The sequence below is a fragment of the Scyliorhinus torazame genome, chromosome 16 (genome assembly GCF_047496885.1).
Source record: "Scyliorhinus torazame isolate Kashiwa2021f chromosome 16, sScyTor2.1, whole genome shotgun sequence".
NCBI classification, from domain to species: Eukaryota; Metazoa; Chordata; class Chondrichthyes; order Carcharhiniformes; family Scyliorhinidae; genus Scyliorhinus; species Scyliorhinus torazame.
Window position 1 is genome coordinate 60,792,972 of NC_092722.1, and position 21,828 is coordinate 60,814,799.

Sequence of the window (21,828 nt, forward strand, 5' to 3'; positions counted from 1 at the left end):
TAGATTCAAAAGGCGTGTGAATGTGTATCTCGAGAAAGGAGGTATTCAGGGGTATCGCAGGAAAGTAGATTAATGGGGTTCAGATTTGTCAAAAACTATTGTGAATATTTGATCCAACGAATTTTACGTTGTACATTCTATTGTGAATTTTTTTTTAAACTTCCCTTGTGTTTTTGGTTAGCAGCTTACCAGAGTACGAGGCAGTAATTATTTTGAGGGGTTCAGTTAACAATCCACTAAAGCAAAATTTAATCTATTTGGCCATTTGAATCCTGCAGAGGTCAGTGCTGGGAACAGTTTGATTCTGGTTGCACTAGCGGATTAGTGGGGGTAATAGAATCACTGAAAGCATTTCAGATGATAAGAAACAGTTCTTTACTATGTGGCAATGCAATCCATAGCATATAAAGTCAAAACTACAATTGATGTAGGGCTAGAGTTTAAGCTGATATTCTATAGGATGATACTCCTCCAAACACACAGACCTTATGTCTGTTCGTTTCTGTTTATTGTGAGAAATAGCCGTAGTATGTGCTTTCTGGTGCAGGAGGTGTCTCAAAGAGTGATCTATATAAAGAGTTCACTTTTTGGAGACATTATTGTGAATTTTAGATTTTCCTCAGATTTAGTGAATGAAGAATCAAGTGTTTTGCACATGCATTTGTGATTTGCACAAGGGGAAGTATTGGGAAATGATGGTGCCCCTCAGCTAGATTGGTTACCTCAAGAATCCCTGATTTCCACCTACCCTTTAAAACTTTTCCATCTTCCACAGATCATGCACGCCTTTTCTGTTGCACCATTTGATCAGAATTTGTCATTGGAAGGACGGATGCTAACTGATGACACTGCAACACTGGGTAATCTGGGAGTCATCCCAGAATCAGTCATTCTGCTAAAGGTACTTTGTTCAACTATTGGTGATTCTGGTATTGCTGTGTTAACTGTGGTGGCAATACATTCATAGCAATGTGGTCCAAGATATTTTATTTTCTTCCTTACTGACTGGCAGTGGTTTCACCTCCAACTGGATTGCAAACACCTATTGATGATTTATCCAACAGGGTGTGTTAAATTTATATTCTGTTACACCGTGGAAACATTCCAGACTTCTGGGGCGGGATTCTCAAATCCCGCGGCAGTGTCCACACTGTCGTAAACGCCATTGCGTTTTACGATGGCGTGAACGGGCTGCTCCTACGACTAATTCTGGCCCCTCCAGGGGGCCAGCACGGCGCTGGAGCGGTTCGCGCCGCTCCAGCTGCAGATCCCAGCGTGAACTGTGCGCCGCGGGATCCGCGCATACGCAGTTGCACCGGCCCCAACGTGCGCATACGCAGTGGCCCCCTTCAATGCGCCGTCCCCGACGCAACATGGTGCAGGGCTACAGGGGCCGGCGCGTAGGAAAGGAGGCCCCCAGCCACAGAGGCCGGCCCGCCGATCATGGGCCCCGATCGCGGGCCTGCCACATCAGAGGCCCCCCCAGGGTCAGACACCTCCCTCCTCCCCCAAAGGCCGCCACCCGACCCTTACACACCGAGGTCCCGCCGGCCCAGAGCAGGTTAGAACGGCGGCAGCGGGACTCGGCTCTTTTCTTACGGCCGCTCAGCCCATCCGGGCCGGCGAATCGGTTGGCCGCGTAGAGCGACCCACGACCGGCGCTGCACCAACCACGCCGGCGCCAATTCTCCGCTCTGCGATTTGCGCAGCCTGCCAGCAATTCACCGCGCGCACCCCCCTCCCTTCTCCTCCCTTCATCATTCGAGTGATTTAATACTGGGGGTAACCAGATGCATTTTTAAAAAAAGGTTAGTTAAATGCATCAGTTTAAAGCTAGCATGTCCTTTAGGGAAGGAAGTCTGTCGTTCTTATCTGGTCTGGCCAACATGTGACTTCAGACCCACGGCAATGTGGTTGACTCTTAAATGCCCTCCGAGATGGGCAATAAATGCTGACCCAGCCAACGACACTCGCATCCCATGAACAAATAAATAATAAATTCTGTACTGCAAAACTGCTTTCAATTAAAACCTCGAACAAGGCTGCAGAAATTGAATCTCATGAAATGACAGAATTTTCAGCACAGCAGAAGGTTATTAACCCCATTGTGCTAACTTTTCCACTCTCTGCTGCAACCCCATTTCCCTGCCTTCCCCATATCTGTTTATAGTTGTCCTTAAATGATTACCCAACTCACTTGAAATTATTATGGCCTCTGCCTTAATACCCACTTTTGGTAAATATTCCAGGTTCCAGTAATTTCCCCTTTAGTCTGACTTTGTGCCGCCTTGTTACTGATTTGGTGGCCAGTGGGCGCACTGCACCACGTAATGACTCTAGACCACGGGCTAATATGAATTGTTTTTATTGGTAACTTCACCTCTGTTTTAGGGAGAAACATCCAATCTTTCATGCCTATCTTAACTATTTTCATTAATTCTCATAAATTCCAGTGAATCTTTACTGTACATTTTCAATGGTCCATTCAGTTAGCGCACAATGGGCTACCGGGCAAAGGGCCGAATATACAGCGCCCAGACTTTTTGATAGTCTTTTTAGCTGAACCTCCATCTATTTATAATTTTTTTTAAATAAATAAAAAATTGGCGGCAAATCTGTTCCAAAACTCTGTTAAGGGTTGAATTCATTTCAAGGCTCTTCCCCCCCCCCCCCCCCCCCCCCCAAATGCATTACTGCACAATTCTCTGCATTTAACTACACCTGCCAATTCTGTTAACCCACACGGTCCTTTTCATCCTAACGGATTATTTGGCATGGCTTTAATTTAGTATGGATTCAAACTTTTATATAATTAGATGTTAATGTCTATTTCAAAACGATTGGTGTAAGTGGAAGTCAAGAGATCCTGGGGTACACCATGGTCAACATTCTGGAAATTACCCCCTTTTATCCCAGTTGTTTACAATGCCTGAGCCATCCCTCCGCTGCAGCCGCATTCTATTTTATATAAGTGCTATCATTTTTATAAACTTCTTAACCTTCTATAAGAAATATGCATAAACAGTACCCATTTAGTTCCTTTTATCTCTAAACTTTGATTTCTACCAAAAAGATTAAATTAGCCCTTAAAAATCCAAGTTGACTGTTTCTGTTTGTCCCAATCCTTGCTAAGCATTCACTAATTTCATCCTGTATTATAGACTCTAGGAGTTTAGCCACAATCCAGGTAAGACTAACTGGCCTATAATTTCCTGTTTGGACCTGCAGTACAAAAGCATATGATTTCTGTATTTCAGATTGTTCTTAAAAATATATTTTAAATTCTTATGCAAATCACAAAAAAAGACTTGGCAGATTTGATCTGAGCAGATGTTTGTTCATTAGATGTACCTTGTGTTAATGGGCAAATATATGGTAAGTAGTTAAATTCTGTTTTATTATCTTTTGTACTTAAGGCTGATGAACCAATTGCTGATTATACAGCAATGGATGATATAATGCAAGGTAGGAGATTTTTGGTGTTTTCTTCGAATTTATAAATTAATTTAAAATAAATTACAGCTGAACAATCTAACTTGCTTTCATTTGTAAAGTGGTTAAAGATCATTTCAATATAGGGATTATTTGTAACTAAAATACCAATAGAATTTCTGAACATTTAAAGAAGTCACACATACAGATATGATTTAATATTTTATGGTTAGCAAATTTTGATCTTAAAATGTACATCATTTCTGCATATCATTTTGCAATGAAAAGCTTTTTACTTACACCAATTAACTTTTCTTTTTTCCTAGTATGTATGCCTGAAGAGGGTTTTAAAGGTGAGTCTTTCATATTTCTTTCAAAAGAGGTTTGTGGCTTACAGCTGCCTGCTGGCTTGTTTGATGTTTTATTCTAGATTTTGGTAGTGAAAATTGTCAGATAGCAATACACCAGGTTCTGGATAGCAATATATGGGATGTTGGTATTGCGAAGGCGTGGTTCAGTATTGGTACTTCAGTTATCAGTAAGAACGTAAGTAGGAGCAGGAGTAGACCATCCCCATCTCCGCCCCTCCGCCCCCCCCCCCCCCCCCACAACGCCGAAGAGGGAGCATCCATCTTCGCAGCATCCACTCTGTCAAGCCCCCTCAGAATCGTGTATTCCATTGGGGGGTTTCCTAGTAGCACAGTGGTTAGCACTGCTGTCACGCCGCCAGAGACCCGGGTTCAATTCTAGCCTTGGGTGACAGTCTGTGTGGAGTTTGCAGTTTCTCCCGGTGTCTGAGTGGATTTCTTCCCGAGTGCTCTGGTTTTCGCCCATATTCCAAAGATGTGCAGGTTAGGTGGATTGGCCATGCTAAATTGCCCCTTGGTGTCTACGGTCGTGCAGGTTAGGTTGATTGGCCATGATCAATGTGTGGGGGTTACGTGGATAGTGCGGGGGAGTGGGCCTTGGTAGGGTCCTCTTTCAGGCGGTTGGTTGAGACTTGATGGGCTGAATGGCCGCCTCCTGCACTGTGGGGATTCTATGGACTGAACAAAATCATCTCTCGTTCCTCTGAACTGCAGTGAGTATAAGCTCAACCATATAAGTCAACTTCTTCATCCCAAGATATGAACTAATGAACCATCTTTGAACTGTCTCCCATGCAAATATATTCCTCCTCAAATAAGAAGGTCAAAACTATACATAGTTCTCCAGATGTGGCCTCGTCAACGCTGTACAGTAGTCGCAAGATTTCCCTACCAGTGCACTAAGTTACTAATATCAGCATGCTAGTGTTGGTGTTGTACCGTTGGCATTGATATGCCGATGGGTATGGTTTACTGAGCTAATGACTCAAGATAGAGGACAGACAGCTCGCCATTTAAGCTGCTTTTGTTGGGATAATATTTACAAACTGAATTACTGGACCACTAATGACTACCTGGCTGAAATGTGTAATCCTCTGTATGGTTCTTGTTGCAGGTACTGGTCTGTTGGGCCACTGAAGTGATGAAACTTGCTGTAGACAGCTAAGTGAAAGTTGTGCAGTAAGGAAGAAGGACAGAGGTGAAGTCACTGAAATATTGCACCAGGCATACAGAGCATATAGTGACTTGGTTTATACTTTTAAAAAGAAAGGACCAGTCTTAAAGTTTGCTTGTATCTCTTGCCTTTTTATGCAAAAGTGCACAGTGTCCTGAATTCAGTTGACGGGGCAATAGAGGAAAATTAAATCCCTTTCGATGCTGCCTTGACCTATGATAGTGACCAGGTAATTGACTGATGTTGAGAGAGAATATTCCCCTCAATTCACTGTGTCTAAAAACATGTTTGAAGCCAAAATGGTGTCTTGATGGCTGTTCTGTTCAAGCAATTTGATGTAAAGTTTCCTCCTTGAGCACTCACAACTGTTGTTGGCAAGTTGCTTTTGGTCACTCGGCCAATAATTAACTTTTCTCTGTGTGACTTCATCACACGCTTAAAGTTGATTTCTGCTTAGAATGACACACCAACGTAACCGTAAATTTGTGTTAATACTGAGTTACATTGTTTAACACACACCAGATTAACAAGTCACTACTGTAATTCAAAATGTATAATATGCAAGAACAAGATGAACAAATGTACTGTTCTCCGAGTATGAAACCGAGATCTTAAGCCAGGTTGTTCCTTGCAACTCGGAAGCTGTGTACACAGTGAAATAGTTGCCTGCATTATTACATTAATGTTTCCTGATATATTCAAGTAATATTGTACTAGGACCACTGAAGTGCTGTAAATAAATGCAATGCTTCTTGATTTAATACATTTTACTGTTTTGTTTTTTGATACGGCCTTTTGCTTGGAAAAGAATTGAAAGTGTGCTGAAATAGGTTTTTCCAAATCCTGTTAAAAGGGTTGTGCAAATTGCGTTTGTTGTAGAAATGCTGTGGTAAGAATGCTATCTTGATAAATCCACTAGAATTGTTATATTGCTTATCTTTACTGTACCAAATAAAAGAGCAGATGGTTATAGAAAATGAAATGTGATTTTTTTTTTTAAGGTGAGCCTGTAGGTGCTCACTGCACCGCTGGCTGGATCAAGCTGCGTGTGTATCTCATGTAACAGAGTATCATCTGTGATGGACAAATATTGCATTGTGACAGTCATAAAACTGCTGCAGATGAAGCGATTCCATCCCAGATCAGAAAATGTCATTGACATTTCAGTTACACATCAGTGAAGCCAGTGTGCAGACTTATCTGAAATCTGTTTCCACTCCTGTTTACAGAACATGTGGCAACCCCTCTTTCCTAAAGCCTTAATTTTTAATTTTATTCTGCTACGATAACAGAACGCATCATTGACAGTTTACTTGGCAATTGAGAAGTTGGCAATGATAATTGGAAATCAGTGTGTTATGGATAGGAGAGGGGGCTTAATTTAAACAGCCCTGATTTCGCCTCTCCCCGTCCATCCATAAGCAGAAAGATGTTTGATTTTCTTCTCCTTTATAAGCAGTGGCATGTTGCCCAAACCCATAGTTTTGGTATGACCCAATTTTCTAATAGCCCCACAGTAACTCAAGATGGGGTAAATTAGAGGTTTAGTTTATTTACATGCGCGCACACCCACAAAGGAGGAGCGTCACAATAGAGCCTCCTTTTCACTCATACAATAAAGGAGGGGATTAAATAAATAAATATTTGTAGGGCAAAGACCACAGAGAAGAAGTATTGTCTCATGAGTCCAGAATCAAAGCCCAATGTTGTGTTCCTTCACAAAAGCTCCAGTGGGCTGAATTGATGTTGAATAATTCACTTTTCCAATGCGATAGGCACATAGCGATAAATCAGTCCTTGTAGGCAATGGTACAGAAGTTCCAGTAGAAACATGTAGATGAGATCAGGAATTGAAATCTGGATAGAGCCCCTTTTCTGTGCAGCTATTTGGTCGATGGAAAGATGGCAGACTGAGCTTTGCAGCTCCACAAGGCAACATTACAGGTTCCACCAGCTGGGCCTGACTCCTACTTCTCCACTTTGGCTTGAACGAAAGGTATATAACTTTTTGTCTGGGTTCCGGAGGTTGTTAATGTTCCAGCCATTAAAAATTTGAAAGGAAGCTTTCAGGGTTCCTTTACCTAGCAGACTAGTAGTCTCTGGTTGGCCAGCCTGAGTTCTGAAATGAAGATTGCCTTCATGTTGAATTTGGGCTCTGCTGCCCACAGGGGCCATTAGTGTTTCTTCAGAGATAGTGAGGCACGACTTTCTGTGATACTGCCAAATAGCTGATTGTTCATGGGTCTTCAGCCATTTAAAAAAAGTCTTTGTCCAGTTTTTAAATTTTAGAAATTAGTCAAGGTCTGAGCCCTGTTACATAGTGCGGAATAGTTCCTATCAAATGGCATTGTGATTTTTAAATGTGAGCATCGATGTGGAGGCCAGAATTTATTGCCCTTCCCTAACTGCTATCAAACAGGTGGTGATGCATTGCTACAACTAGGCCATTTCTGAGGGCAGTTAAGGAGTCAACCACATTGTTGTGGGTCTGGAGTCACATACAGGCTGGATTGTTAAGGGCAGCAGATTTCCTTCTATGAAGGACATTGGTGAACGAGATGTGTTTTTACAACAATCTCGTAGTTTCATAGTCATTATGGAGACTATCTTTGAACTTTTGCCATGTCATCCCTTAAGGGGAAGCTTCACACAGGCTTTTTAAGAACTCATCAACCAAATTAAGAAAGTTAAATTGCATCTGCCTTTTTTTTTTAAACTTTCATCTGACTGCTACCTCCCTGGAGTACAGATGCATTGCTGTCTCCTTGGGAACTCTCAGTATTCCTGAACCATCAGGGATTCTGACTCTGTCATTTAATTCCTTTAAATGGTTGAGTGTCTGACACAGTGCCATGGAGCAGTTAATTTCTGGTCTGCCTCCTCGTACTCGATCCTGGAGTCGATTCCCAATCCTGGAAGAAGCAATCACAGGGCAGATCACCTGTTAAAGACTGAATACTTGTGGTCAGAGTCCTCAAAAACACAAGAAGTCTGGGATCTGTGGTGAGAATTTGAAGAGCTCGTTGGCTGAGGTGCAGTCCCACAGAGGAGCAAGGGGCAGGAACCCTTACAATAATAAAAACGATTGGATAATTTGTTGGGGATTGATGGGTTGTTTTGGCTTCTACACTGACAAGATACTGGAGTTTGCAATAAGAGGGCAGTCAAAATAATAGAACATACAATGCAGAAGGAGGCCATTTGGCCCATCGAGTCTGCACCGACCCACATTAAACCCTCACTTCCATCCTATCCCCGTAACCCAATAACCCCTCCTAACCTTTTTGGACACTAAGGGGCAATTTATCATGACCAATCCACCTAACCTGCACGTCTTTGGACTGTGGGAGGAAACCGGAGCCCCGGGAGGAAACCCATGCAGACACGGAGAACGTGCAGACTCCGCAGAGCCAGTGACCCAGTGGGGAATAGCAGGAAATGTTATCAACTTATCCTGTTCCTGGCATTTCTGTTGTCATCTCTTTACCTAATTTGTCCAGCTTTCCACAAAACGTGGTTAGTGATGTAGCCTGGTCCTTTAATCTGCTCCAACTATTTTAATCAATAGATCATTATCCCCTCAGCCTTGTTTCAAATTGGAGGTGGGATTATCACGAGGGGCACCTTTTATTATTTAAGTTGAGGTGATTCTGGGGTAATCGGTACTAGCATTGCCTGGTGGCAGAAATGAAAGCTAGCTGCTGATGCACACCGATACCTGGATTTACTGGCTCACTGTAAATTTCTGTGCAGCTGCTCTTTTGTATAAGAACCATAATGGACATTTCACATTCATCGAAGCAATGCTAAGTGCTCTACCTGAGCAGTGTGAGTTCAGACTGTCCGTGATTCAACTCCCCAGATTTCTACTGGAGAGGCTTTCATTGGTTATAAGGCACCTTTGGTAAGAAATAAAAAACAGAAAGTGCTGGGAAAACTCGGGTCTGGCAGCGTCTGTGGAGCGAGGAACAGATTTAATGTTTTGAGTCAGATATGACTCTTGGTCAAAGCCTTTGGTGATGGGATGGGCAGGTCCAGTAGTAAACAAATGGAAATCTGAGCACCACTGTCTGGAATAGTTTCTCGCCTGTAATCTGTAGAAACCAGCATTGCAGGTCTTGGCAAACTGGGGCAAACCCTTTTGCAGACCATATATTTTTGCATCAAATACAGATCGGTCCAAAAAATGGTCCAAATATGCTTAATATAGTAGTGTGCTGGATTCTCTTTTTGGATGCTTATTGCAACTGAAGAAGATGGAGACTCCTGTTGAAAACTCGACTCCGAGTAAGACTCAACGAAATACAGGTTAACATCAACAGTTAATTTATTTTACTTGCAGCAAGGAGAAACCGCACCCAAGCAAGGGTTAGGGTGAGAATCTAAAGTATAACAGTCCTCCTGTCCTCCTGGGATATTTATACACTGGAGTAAACAAGTAACACATGACTTTGAATCGCGGCACCTAAAAAAATCCCTTAAAATCCTAAAAGATACTTTTTAACTTCAAACCGTGACTCCTTACAATGCCAGGATGCACTCAAACTATCGATAACGTATCAATGCATGCCTATGATGGTGTGACAATGTGGAAACAGTTGGATATAGATAAGGAAGTGACACTACAATATGCAGGAAAGAGGACCCTCCAACCTATTCTTGCCATTTCAGCAGTATTTTCAGTACACTACAATTATAGGCCAAGTATCCCATCATGCCTTGGTTATAGTTAGCCAAGAATCTACATTTCTACATTCCCTAGTTCAGTACATGACCAGCAATGGTCTATAATTGTTATGCAATAGTCACTGCTATAACTTGCTGCATTCCTAAAACAGGTTTTATTTGAGGCGATAGAATCTTAACTCTTTCAAGATATAAAGAACAAGAGGGATGAACAGTGTTCTGAACCCATGCAAACGGAAATAAAAGGCTGGAAAAGTGAAGCCTAGAAACTATTCAATGTACTTGAAAGCAAACTTGGGGAGGAACTTCTGAAATCCTCTACCACTTTAACAGTGTCTAGATCCTCATTGTGTCTCTTTTCACCACAGACATTCTGTTTCTCTACATTTCCATCCCCTACCACAACAATCTGGAAGCTCTATGCTTCTTCCTTCAACGGAGGCCCAATCACACGTTAGCCACCACCTCCAACCCCCTCTGCTCAGTTGAACTTGTTCTTCAGTGAACAGCTTCTTTGACTCCTTCCGCATAAAAGTTTTGTAATCCTAGAATCCTGACAGTGCAGAAAGATGCCATTCGGCCCATCGACTTTGCACCAACCCTCCGAAAGAGAACTCTACCCAGGCTGACTCCCCTGCCCTATCCCCGTAACCCCATCGAACCCTTTGGACACTAAGGGGCAATTTAGCATAGCCAATCCACCTAATCTTCACACCTGTGGACTGTGGGAGGAAACCAGAGCACCCGAAGGAAACTCGCGCAGACACAGGGAGAGCGTGCAAACTCCATGCAGTCACCCAAGGCTGGAATTAAACCCGGGTCCCTGACACTGTGAGGCAGTGGTGCTAACCACTGTGCTACCATGCATGGGTGATTTGACTGCATCTGAGCCTTTTTGTGGGACACCTGGTACATTATTTGCTCCAATCCTATCCTCCATTTGTGGTATATTGATGATTGAGTCAGGGTCCCTCCTTTCATATAGAACAGGAGATTTTGTCAATTTTGCTTCCAATTTCAACCTCCCTGGCTTTCTCATGTACACCTCCACTTCTTCCTTTCCTCCACTTCTCTATCTTCATTCCTGCATTTAAGTGATAATCCAATATCCACTGTAAGCCCACCAACTCCCAATTACCTTGACTGCACTTCCTTCCACCCAGTTTCCGGTAAAGACTTGATTATCCCAGAATTTCCATCTCCATCATATCTGTCTTGATGCTGCTCCCTTGCATGCCAGTGCTCACAAAATGTTTTCCTATTTCCCCAACTGTGAATTCCCCTTCACTGTGATTCACAGGGTCTTGGCTGCTTCGTCCCATTTCCTACACTTGTACCCTCATCCCTCTTCTCCCCCCCCCTTCCCAGAGGCACACTAGGCTTGTGCCTGTCCTTACCTTCTGCCCCATCAGCATCCACATTTAGTGGATCATTCTCTGCCACGTCCACAACCTTCCCTTTCTGCATTCCAAAGGAACCATTCTCTCTGTGACAGCCCTATGCATTCTTCCATCACCTCAAATGCACTCGCAGCTTTGCATGCAAGTGCAGGAGATAGTTTTCCACCTCCCTTACTATGTCCAGGATCTCAAACATGCCATCAGTTGAAAGAACGATTTGTTTGTACTACTTCCAATTTAATATACTGTATTCGCAGCTCATTTTTTACGATATTAGTTCATGGGATGTGGTGTCACTGGAAGGCCAGCATTTATTGCCCATCTCCAATTGCCCTGGTGAAGGTGGTGGTGAGCTGCCTTATTGAACTGCTGCAGTCCACCTGTTGCAAGAACACCCACAGCGCTCGTAGGGAGGCAGTTTAAGCATTTTGACCCAGTGACAGCGAAAACGGCGATATATGTCCCAGTCAGGATGTCGTGGGGCTTGGTGGGGATCTTGCAGGTGATGGTGTTCCCATGTGTCTGCTGTCCCAATCCTAGGTACAGTAAGAAGTCTTACAACACCAGGTTAAAGTCCAACAGGTTTGTTTCGAATCACTAGCTTTTGGAGTGCAGCTCCTTCCTCATTTCCTCCATTCAACTGAGGAAGGAGCTGCACTCCAAAAGCTCGTGATTCGAAACAAACCTGTTGGACTTTAACCTGGTGTTGTATGACTTCTTACTGTGCTCACCCCAGTCCAACGGCGACATCTCCACATCATGGCTACCAGTCCTAGGTGGTAGAGGTCGCCTGTTTGGAAGCTGATGTCGAAGGAGCCTTGGTGAGTTGCTGCACTGCATCATGTGGATGGTACACACTGCTATGACTGTCCACCAGTGGTGGAAGAATTGAATATTTATTGTGGTGGATGGAGTGTCAAAGGAGCGGGATGCTTTGACCTGGATGGTGTCGAGCAATTTGAGTGTTGTTGGAGCTGCACTCATCCAGGCAAGGGGAGAATATTCCTTCAATCCCCTGACTTGTTCCTTGCAGATGGTGGACAGGTTTTGAGTGCCTCAGAATTGTCAGCCTCTGACCTGCTCTTGTAGCGACAGTATGTGTCTGGTCCAGTTCAGTTTTTAGTCAATGGTAATGCCATTGAGTGTCAAGGGAAGATGGTTAGATTCCCTTTTGCTGGAGATGATCATTTTATGGCACAAATGCTTACTTGCCGATTATCAGCCCAAGCCTGAATGTCGTCCAGGTCTTGCTCCATTTGGACATGGACTGCTTCAGTATCTGAGGAGTCATGAATGGTGCTGAACATTGTGTAATCATCAGTGAACATCCCCACTTCTGACCTTAATAATTGAGGGATGGTCATTGATGAAGCAGCTGAAGATGGTTGGGTGTCGGACATTACTCTGAGGAACTGATGTTCTGGGACTGAGATGATTGACCTCCAACCACCACAACCATCTTCCTTTGTGCCAGGTATGGCTCCAACCAGTTGAGAGTTTTCACCGATTCCCACTGACTTCAGTTTTGCTAGGGATCCTTGATGCCATTTTCAGTCAAGGGTAGTCACTCTCACCTCACCTTGAGTTCAGATCTTTTGTCCATGTTTGGACCAAGGTTATAATGAGGTCATGAATCGAGTGGCCCTGGGAGAATTCAAACTGAACATCGGTGAGCAGGTTATTGCTGAGCAAGTGCCACTTGATGGCACTGTCGACAACACTTTCCGTCACTTTGCTGATGATCGAAAGTAGGCTGATGGGGCAGTAATTGGCCATGTTGGATTTGTGTATTTTGTGAATAGGACATACCTGGGAATTTTCCACATTGCCGGCTGGATGCAAGGGTTGTGGCTGTACTGGAACATCTTGGGGCACCGCTCGCTGTGGAGCACAAGTCTTCAGTACTATTGCGGTCTCCTCTAAATTCAGGAAACCAAATGCAGATTGTTAGATTTTTAATGGAAGATCTTCATTCAGTCCAGAAGTGTGACCTCAAACTTCCAGTTGCTTGCTATTTTAATTCTCTACCCATTCTCACTCTGTCCTTGATCTCCTACACTGTTCCAATGAATTCAACAGAAGCTTGAGAAACATGTCCTCATCATTCCATTAGGCACTTTACAGCCACTTCCATCACTATTGCTTTTAGGCTTCTACTGTTACCATTTACTGCTAGTCCTAACCGATCTTTTGTTTCTTGACTTGTTTCACTAACATCTTTTCCCTTGTATTATTATCCCTTTGACCTTCCCTTTAGTTCTTCACTTCCCATCCCACACCTGGTTTTACTGCCTCTACTTGCTTAAACCCTGTTACATCTTTAACTTTATCCTAAAACTTTTATTCAACCTCTGACATGCTGAGTATTTCCAACGTTTTCTGTCTGTCAGATTTCCAGCACCTGTAGTATTTTGTGTGTGTGTGTGTGTGTATACATCTTTCTATTCCTTGTACCGCTGAAGCACCCAAGGCATATTATGTCTTGTTTCCCCTTCAGTGTGCTCTTAACACGTGACAATAAACAACATGAGCAAAAAAACAATTCTTAACCCTGGGGAAATTGCAGTTCAGTGCTGTGGAAACTCCTTAGACTAGGTCTAGCAAACTGTAAATTGAAACCCCTTGTCTCCTCATTGGAGCCAGCCCTTGTTACCCGTGTACTTACTATACATGTAACAAAGACATGGTGAAATCATGGCTAATAATCCCACTAAACATAATGCACAGTAAGTGCCCTATGTTACTATAATTTTAATTAATGTGATATCTCATGTCCCAGATCACATGATTACCCTCTATTTACACTGTACCTTTGCAGACTTTTTCAACACACAAGCTGACCAGAAGATGTAAACAACTTGAACGTAAGTTACCTCTAAATCGGTTACAAATTCAAGGGATCATAGAATTTACAGTGCAGAAGGAGGCCATTCGGCCCATCGGGTCTGCACCGGCCCTTGGAAAGAGCACCCTACCCAAGCCCACACCTCCACCCTATCCCCATAACCCAGTAACTCCACCTTTTTGGACATTAAGGGCAATTTAGCGTAGCCAATTCACCTAACTAATTCATCTTTGGACTATGGGAGGAAACCGGAGCACCCGGAGGAAACCCACGCAGACACGGGGAGAACGTGCAGACTCCGCACAGAGAGTGACCCAAGCCGGGAATCCAAACCTGGGACCCTGGTGCTGTGAAGCAACTGTGCTAACCACTATGCTACCGTGTTGCCCCTCAAATTATTGAGTACTTGTTGGTGAAAGGAGTGATTGAATATCTGCTCCGATGATTTTATAAATCGTGAAAGGAAATGTCTTGCTGTGTCGGCCAAACTGCTCAATTAGATTAATGGTAGCAAACCATTATATATAGCACCCAAAATACTAATCACATTGTTTTCCCCGTTAATTATCTTGGGATCACTGGATGTTTGAGACATAGCTCGGTTCTGCTCAGTTGGTGGGTTTATCACAGTGCACCAGGACTGCATAGCCAGCCCAACAAGCCTCCGCGCACCTTTGTTAAATACTCTGGTTGACACCAAGTATTATCAGCTCCCTCGATGGGAGCCTGTCTCGGTTCTGGCCGTGGATCAGATCTAATGCTCCTGCAGTAACTGATGGGGTATTGTGCAAATTCACTGGAATCATGCTCAAGGGTTAGAGTATGAGGCCAAGACTCTTTAAACTTGGTTTGTATTCCTTTGAGGGGTTAGCTAATCAATATTCTAAAAATTATAATAGAATTTGACAGAACTAAATGTAGATTGAATGTTTTGTCAAACATTTCCGTTCAGTCCCAAAGCATGACCCCGAGCGACCAGTCACCATTCATTGTACTTTGTTCCCAAGCTGACTTTTCTGTGTTCCACTCCTGCATTTTACTGTTGAACCTCAACCTAAGGAATTGCACCTCACCATTTAATTAGACACTTTGCAGACTTCCTCCCTCAAGAGTCAGTTCAACAATTTTAGGCCGTAACCTCTGCCCCATTTTGTTTCTTTTTTCTTTGCCGGTTTTATTTTTCGTGCATTTTTCCATTTTCCTTCCAACGGCCACTGTTTATGATTCACACCCACGCCGATGGCTGCCCTTGTAAATGGAAAGTTGTTCAAGTGGTGTTCAACAGGGCTCAGTGTTGGAACCCTTACTGTTTGTGTTGTATATTAGTGAGTTGGACAGGAATTTGGGGGGCACAATTGGGACAATGTAGCGGATGGCTATAATCTCCAATATGAGATACATGGGTTGGGGGAGTGGGTGATAAAGTGGCAGATGGAATTTAACACAAGAGAAGTGTGAGGTCATGCATTTAGATAGGTCAAACAGATATAGGGAGTACACAATAAATAGGAATATACTAAGAGGAGTAGATGAAATGAGAGATCTTGGTGTACAAGCACACTGGTCCCTAAAGGCAGTAATTCAAGTATACAAGGTTGTAAAGAAAGCATATGAAGGTATTGGCAGAGGTATAGAATATAGAAGTAAGGATATAATGTTGGAATTGTATAAAACACTGATGAGGTCACTACTGTAGTGTTGCGTACAGTTCCGGTCACCACATTACAGGAAGGATTGCTCTGGAGTGAGTGCAGAAGAGGTTTCCAAGAATGTTGCCAGGGTTAGAAAAGGGTAACTATGAAGAGAGACTGGAGAGGTTGGGGTTATTTTCCTTGGAACAAAGAAGGCTGATGGGTGACTTAATTGAGGTGTACAAAATTATGAGGGAAGAGATACAGTGGACAGGATAAAATTGTTTCCATTGGTGGAGAATTCTAGAATCAGGTGACATAGATTCAATATAAGTGGAAGAAGGTGTAGAGGGTGTGGTGATATCATGATTGTGTTGTAATTCACTGACTGACCACTAGGATTCTCAGTATCTAAGTGAATGTTAAGAGTCAGATGATCTCAGACTGACTGAAGAGCTGGAAGAGAGAGGTTGTTTGTGCATGATCATACTGTTCATCTGTTGTTCTGTATATAGTTGACCCACAGTTAATGTTAATAAATCATTTCTAGCTTTAGCTACCAGTGTTCTTGTAATATAAATTAGGCTATCCGAGAAGAACATTACCTGGTACCAGGATGTGTTCTGAAAAAAAACTGCCACGAGGTCCACAGAGATTTGAAGATTTTGCAGACTGCCAGAATTAACAACATGGAGTCATTGAAGCCACCGTATGAGTCTCAGATTTCATGGTAATGTGGACAGCAACTGCCGTGTGTTTAAACAACAATTTAATCTGTTTCTTACTGCAGTAAATTTATGAGTTCAATCAGATTCGCTTAAGGTAGCAATGCTCCTAACAGTGGCAGGGCCCGAAGCAATTGCAGTATTTAATACATTTAAATTTGCAAACAATGAAGATAGTAAAAATTTTAACAAAGTGTAGCCATCTGGGATGGCCACTTTCGTATACAAAATGGACGCTCACAGAGACTCTAGGGAAATGTGGACAATACTAAGCAACAAGCAGGCATAGAGCCTGAATGTATATTTGGGAAGCAGTCAGCAGACGGAATCGAAACTCTGGGTCGATTAACATATGGATGGCCCATCTCCGAGGAACAAAGGACTAATACTCAGGTAGCTGATACTGTCGCAGACATTCCGGCGCCACTACCCCAACCGAAAGACACAAACAAAGAAGGCCAACGGCCACCTAGGACAGGCCCAGCCCTCAGGGCACCCGCCCCTTTATTGGTTTAGATCGATGACAATGACCAAGAAGCTGCCCAATTAATTGGGACCAGGTTTAAGGCCCGCCTAAAATCGTGCAAAGCCCCTCCCAAGTATAAGAAGGAACCCCCGACAAAGATTCAGCCTCTTGGATTCGGCTCTCAAGCGGAGAGACCCTTCCACCAGCATCACCAGAAGCAAGTAAGTTCAAGGTCAACGATCGCTACCAGACGGACGACCTTAGCTGTACTCCTGTTACCTCTTTGAACCCAACAGCCTCAGATCCGAACAACGGCCATTGTTCCTCTGACCTAAGTGGGCACCTGAAGATAAGTATAGGTGTTAGTGATAGAGATAGTTCAGCTTGAAGTGTTATTGTGCATGAGTAAATCATACTGTGTGTAAATAAATACCATTGACTTTGAACGAACTGGTGTATTGGCTCTTTGATCGGTATTCGGGTTGAACCTTGTGGCGGTATCGAGAGTGACCTGGCGACTCTGAATGCATACTCATAATTAGGATTAAGAAAGGTGACCTTATTAACCGCCATATTTATAACCAAATAAATATAGCAACATTACTGGCGACATCTGGCGGGACTCGACCTAGAAGTGGCTTTGTCACTCCGAGAGAACCCAAATTTGAATTAGGAATCCAATTGGAAAAAGAAAAACCACAAGCGTAAGACCAATATCGATCAAACCTCCAAGATTCGGAAGTGTGTTATTTGCATGCGTACTAACAAGGGATACAAGGTAAACTTGATAGATTTTGTTGCGTAAAACTGTCGGGAGTTTTGTAGACCGGAAGATAGCGTAAGCCGTACCCGTATTTACATCACTTTATTCCCCACTGTTCCAAATTCGGCAGAAACCCATAGATAGCAGTAGAGATGGCAATGGAATGCCTTATGAACCCCCCAGGAATTCGAGGTCGCAGTGACCAGTTGAGCAGGGCAGTGTCCCATATGGGAAGAGGTAATTAGAAAATATCTCAAAGGGAAAGGATGGCCCCTTTGGAGCGAATTTTGTGCAAACAATGAAACAGGTCCCGGAAGTATAGGACATACTTGGTGGGAGAACCTGACCGAGATTCATCAGAAAAGCTTAGGGAAAGCTCGCAAGCCGATGGCAATCGTGTCCTGCGTGGCACAATTGCGAGGCACAGAGGAGGTTGTGAGGACGCTCAGCAGAGAGATTGAAGAGAGAGATAAGAATAGTGAGGGAGATGTTAGTGAGTACGAAGAAGGTAACAGACAACTTAGAGAGCAGTTAGCGGCGAAGGACAAGGAGAAGGCTGATGTCAAACAGGCACACCAATCTTGTGTCGCTCATCTAAGCAGCTTTCAGTCACAATATGATGAGTCCTACCAAGACGCAGTGTTGGTCGAGAAGAAACAGAACACCAAGTCATGCAATTAAAGAAACAATGTAACGATTTAAAAGGAGCCCTACGAGCATTCCACAGTTCCACGACGGAACAAAGGCAGAGCTCGGCCAAATGCCGAAAGCAAATTGCAGACCTGCATTCCCTGCTTTCTGTACAAAATCGTTCTAGAATACATTTGGACCCCAATTAGATCAGGAAAATGGTCCCGATTGGCAGGAGTTAAATGAGACTGCCCATCGATATGTACATGGAACATGTACTCAGGACAAACCTCAGAAAAGAAAAGCACCCCCACCCCCGACTACACAGGTAGAGCACAACCCCATGAACCCTGTCACCACACAGCGCAGGGCCACAACAGACGGAGACCCAGATTTTCTGTACACCACTCCATTAACCGTCACTCAATTAAGGGACGCGTGCGATAAGATAACACCGTTCCTACCCACATCAGACCCACACCATTATTTCGCAAGAATTAAGCAACAGGCGACCATGTACGATCTGGATGAAAAAGAGCAAGTGAAGCTCACAGTTTTGAGCCTCGATCCCTCGGTTGTGGCAGCCCTTCCCGACCCACAAAATGTAGGAGGAGGCACCCTCCAAGAAATGCATGCAGCGATCCTAGATGCGATCGGCTACAATAAGGCCCAAATAAATGTTGGCAGAAAAAGACCCAGCATCCCACAGCATTTGCTGGACACCTGTGGATTCATTTCACAGCAGTATTTGGAGAGTTAGCTCGCGGCCATTTGACACCAGACAATATGGCCAAATGGACTCGAATCCTAGTCTCTCACGTGACCAAAGCAGGACAGAGAGCTTGCGCCAATTGCGACCCCTCAGACGAGACCCGCAATGAGAAATGTGTACTAAAGAGATTATCCCGAGCTTGGGAACAGTCCATTCAGGGAAAATCAGATTACGGTAAAGCAGAGGAAGAGCAGGCAGATGCTAACATGCATCCAGTTAGGACACATCAGAACCCCGCATGGGTAAATGAGGGAAGAAACAGCCCACAACATCCTAAATCCCAAGAATATTACAATTGCAGAGAGTCAGGACACTTCGCCCGAGATTGCAAGAGACCCCCACCACCAGCTAGACTAGCCCCCAGATATGAAAGAGAACACCACCCACAGCAGCTGCAAGGTCCCAGCTGCCCCATGCAAACTGTGAGCGCTTACCCACCAGTTCTCATGGCAGGGACACCTCAGCAATGCCACTTCCTTTTTGTTTCTCTCCTCCTTCCTCTCTTCTTTGGTCACACTACACTGACTCCATATGCTAGTTACACCCCAAGCCAAATGTGATTTACGGTGTCTTTCTGATGGAGCCTGCCCGACTTTGTTATTTAAGTTTGTTAATTTTAAATGTTGAATGTTTGTTTGTGCACTTAAAGTTTATTCATGGCCCCATGCCACATCTTGAAATAGTCATAAACACTCTTTTAATGCCAAGTGGCAGTTAAAGGAACTAGTTTGTCGGCAGACACCTAATCATAACTACTCTTCTGATTCGAAGGTAATCATAAGAGGCAGTATCCACGATGAACACAAATTCTTTCCGTTCTTGTCTGGTTGCTCAGGCAGTGGAGTAACGGCACTGGTCCCTGCCCTGCCTGAGGACCCCCATCTGGTCAGCTACGGCACTGGTCACCATCCTACCCAGGGACTCCACCCATTCTTGCCCCGCCGCGGCCCATTCGCACCCCATTCGGAACTTCTGGTTCAAAACTCTTTTGTTTGTTTTCCGGTGACCCTTAGGTTGCTCTCCCATATGCTATTTACATCCTCAATCTCTTAGATGGAACACTTTACTGCTGGATGGATAGATTGTCCGCCCACTCACCGCATCGATCACACAGGCTGCGAGACTGCTCGCGCTGTGACAGCATTTTCTTTTTGCATGTCTGGTCCCCAAAATTTTTGGTTTAAAAAAGAAAATGAGGGAGTCACATATGGTGACAATTCTAATGGGCAATTGATAATAAAAGGACAGACAGACATACGAGATCTTAAACAAGGTAATAACAGATATTATGCTTGTGTCCACAGGAAATTCAGAACAACAGAAGACAAAGGAAGACCAAGAAGGAAAAAGACAACATGAAGACAGATGTCATGATCTACATTTGGATCTTCGTGGGATCAGTACAGTTGCGCCCGGACACGACCCCCCTGACCCCTACCCCACAGGCCGGGAATGTTTCCCATCCCTGCCATACACCACACCCAGAGACAGCCACTGATACACCAAACTGGTGTGACAAATTTATCACATGGTATTCCCTGTCATACATCATGGAAGCACTGTTAGTCATAGCGATACTCTGTAGTGTCATCCAGACACTGAGACTTCAGAAATGGCGAAGGAAAGCCTCCCGCACTCCGGTATATACCCTCAGGCCTCCTATTTTCAGACTTCAGCAAACCCCCCACTGCCTCTAAGTAAATAAAGTGCGTCGACTAATTTTTTGTTTGTTCTAATAAAAGATGTGAAATTCTGTACAAGATACAGAGACATGTAATGCTGCTTTTGTATAGTTTATTCTGTTGTAAATTCTTTTAATTGACTAAGGATAGTTTAGAGAAGAATAGTTAGAGGTTCCCGTGTTTTAAATGAAAAATAATTGTAATGCATGCCTGAATGTCATAGCGCCCCTTAGAATTTTATAATAATGTGATGTATATAAAGCAATTTAGGTAAAGTTCCAATCCATAGGACAGAGTAGAGCCTGTCCTTGATTGCGGATGCTCGACTTAGGCAGAGAACAAAGAAGATTCAGTAATATGATCCTTCACGCTTCGCGTTGAGGATCACAAGGAGGGAGTGTAGCCATCTGGGATGGCCACTTTCGGTATACAAAATGGACGCTCACAGAGACTCTAGGGAAATGTGGACAATACTAAGCAACAAGCAGGCACTGAATGTATATTTGGGAAGCAGTCAGCAGACGGAATCGGAACTCTAGGGTCGATTAACATATGGATGGCCCATCTCCGAGGAACAAAGGACTAATACTCAGGTAGCCGATACTGTCGCAGACATCCTGGCGACAGTACCCCAACCGAAAGACACAAACAAAGAAGGCCAACAGCCACCTAGGACATGCCCAGCCATCAGGGCACCTGCCCCTTTATTGGTTTCGATTGTTGACAATGACCAAGAAGCTGCCCAATTAATTGGGACCAAGTTTAAGGCCCGCCTAAAAGTGCGCGAAGCCCCTCCAAGTATAAGAAGGAACCCCCAACAAAGATTCAGCCTCTTGGATTCGGCTCTCAAGCGGAGAGACCCTTTCACCAGCATCACCAGAAGCAAGTAAGTTGAAGGTCAGCGCTCGCTACCAGACGGACGACCTTAGCTGTACTCCTGTTACCTCTTCAAACCCAACAGCCTCAGATCCGAACAACGGTCATTGTTCCTCTGACCTAAGTGGGCACCTGAAGATAAGTATAGGTGTTAGTGATAGAGATAGTTTAGCTTGTAGTGTTATTGTGCATGAGTAAATCATACTGTGTGTAAATAAATACCATTGACTTTGAACTAACTAACTGGTGTATTGGCTCTTTGATCGGTATTCGGGTTGAACCTTGTGGCAGTATCGAGAGATACCTGGCGACTGAATGCACACTCATAATTAGGATTAAGAAAGGCGACCTTATTAACCGTCATATTTATAACCAAAT

The 21,828-nt window shown here is 43.8% G+C and overlaps 1 protein-coding gene across 4 annotated transcripts in view; it reads left to right on the top strand.

Annotated features, from left to right (window-relative positions):
• Window positions 1-5,956, top strand: part of usp48 (ubiquitin specific peptidase 48) — a 198,459-nt gene extending 192,503 nt beyond the window's left edge. For 3 of the 4 annotated variants that reach the window (XM_072478566.1, XM_072478565.1, XM_072478567.1), the window contains 4 exons: window positions 776-901; window positions 3,417-3,465; window positions 3,759-3,785; window positions 4,915-5,956. In XM_072478566.1, coding sequence (XP_072334667.1) covers window positions 776-901; window positions 3,417-3,465; window positions 3,759-3,785; window positions 4,915-4,937 — 225 coding nt within the window. In that variant the 3' untranslated portion in view covers window positions 4,938-5,956. Of the gene's footprint in view, window positions 1-775; window positions 902-1,012; window positions 1,222-3,416; window positions 3,466-3,758; window positions 3,786-4,914 lie in introns of those variants that run through there. The other variant, XM_072478568.1, reaches the window with a different exon arrangement.
• The last annotated feature ends 15,872 nt before the right edge of the window (window positions 5,957-21,828 follow it).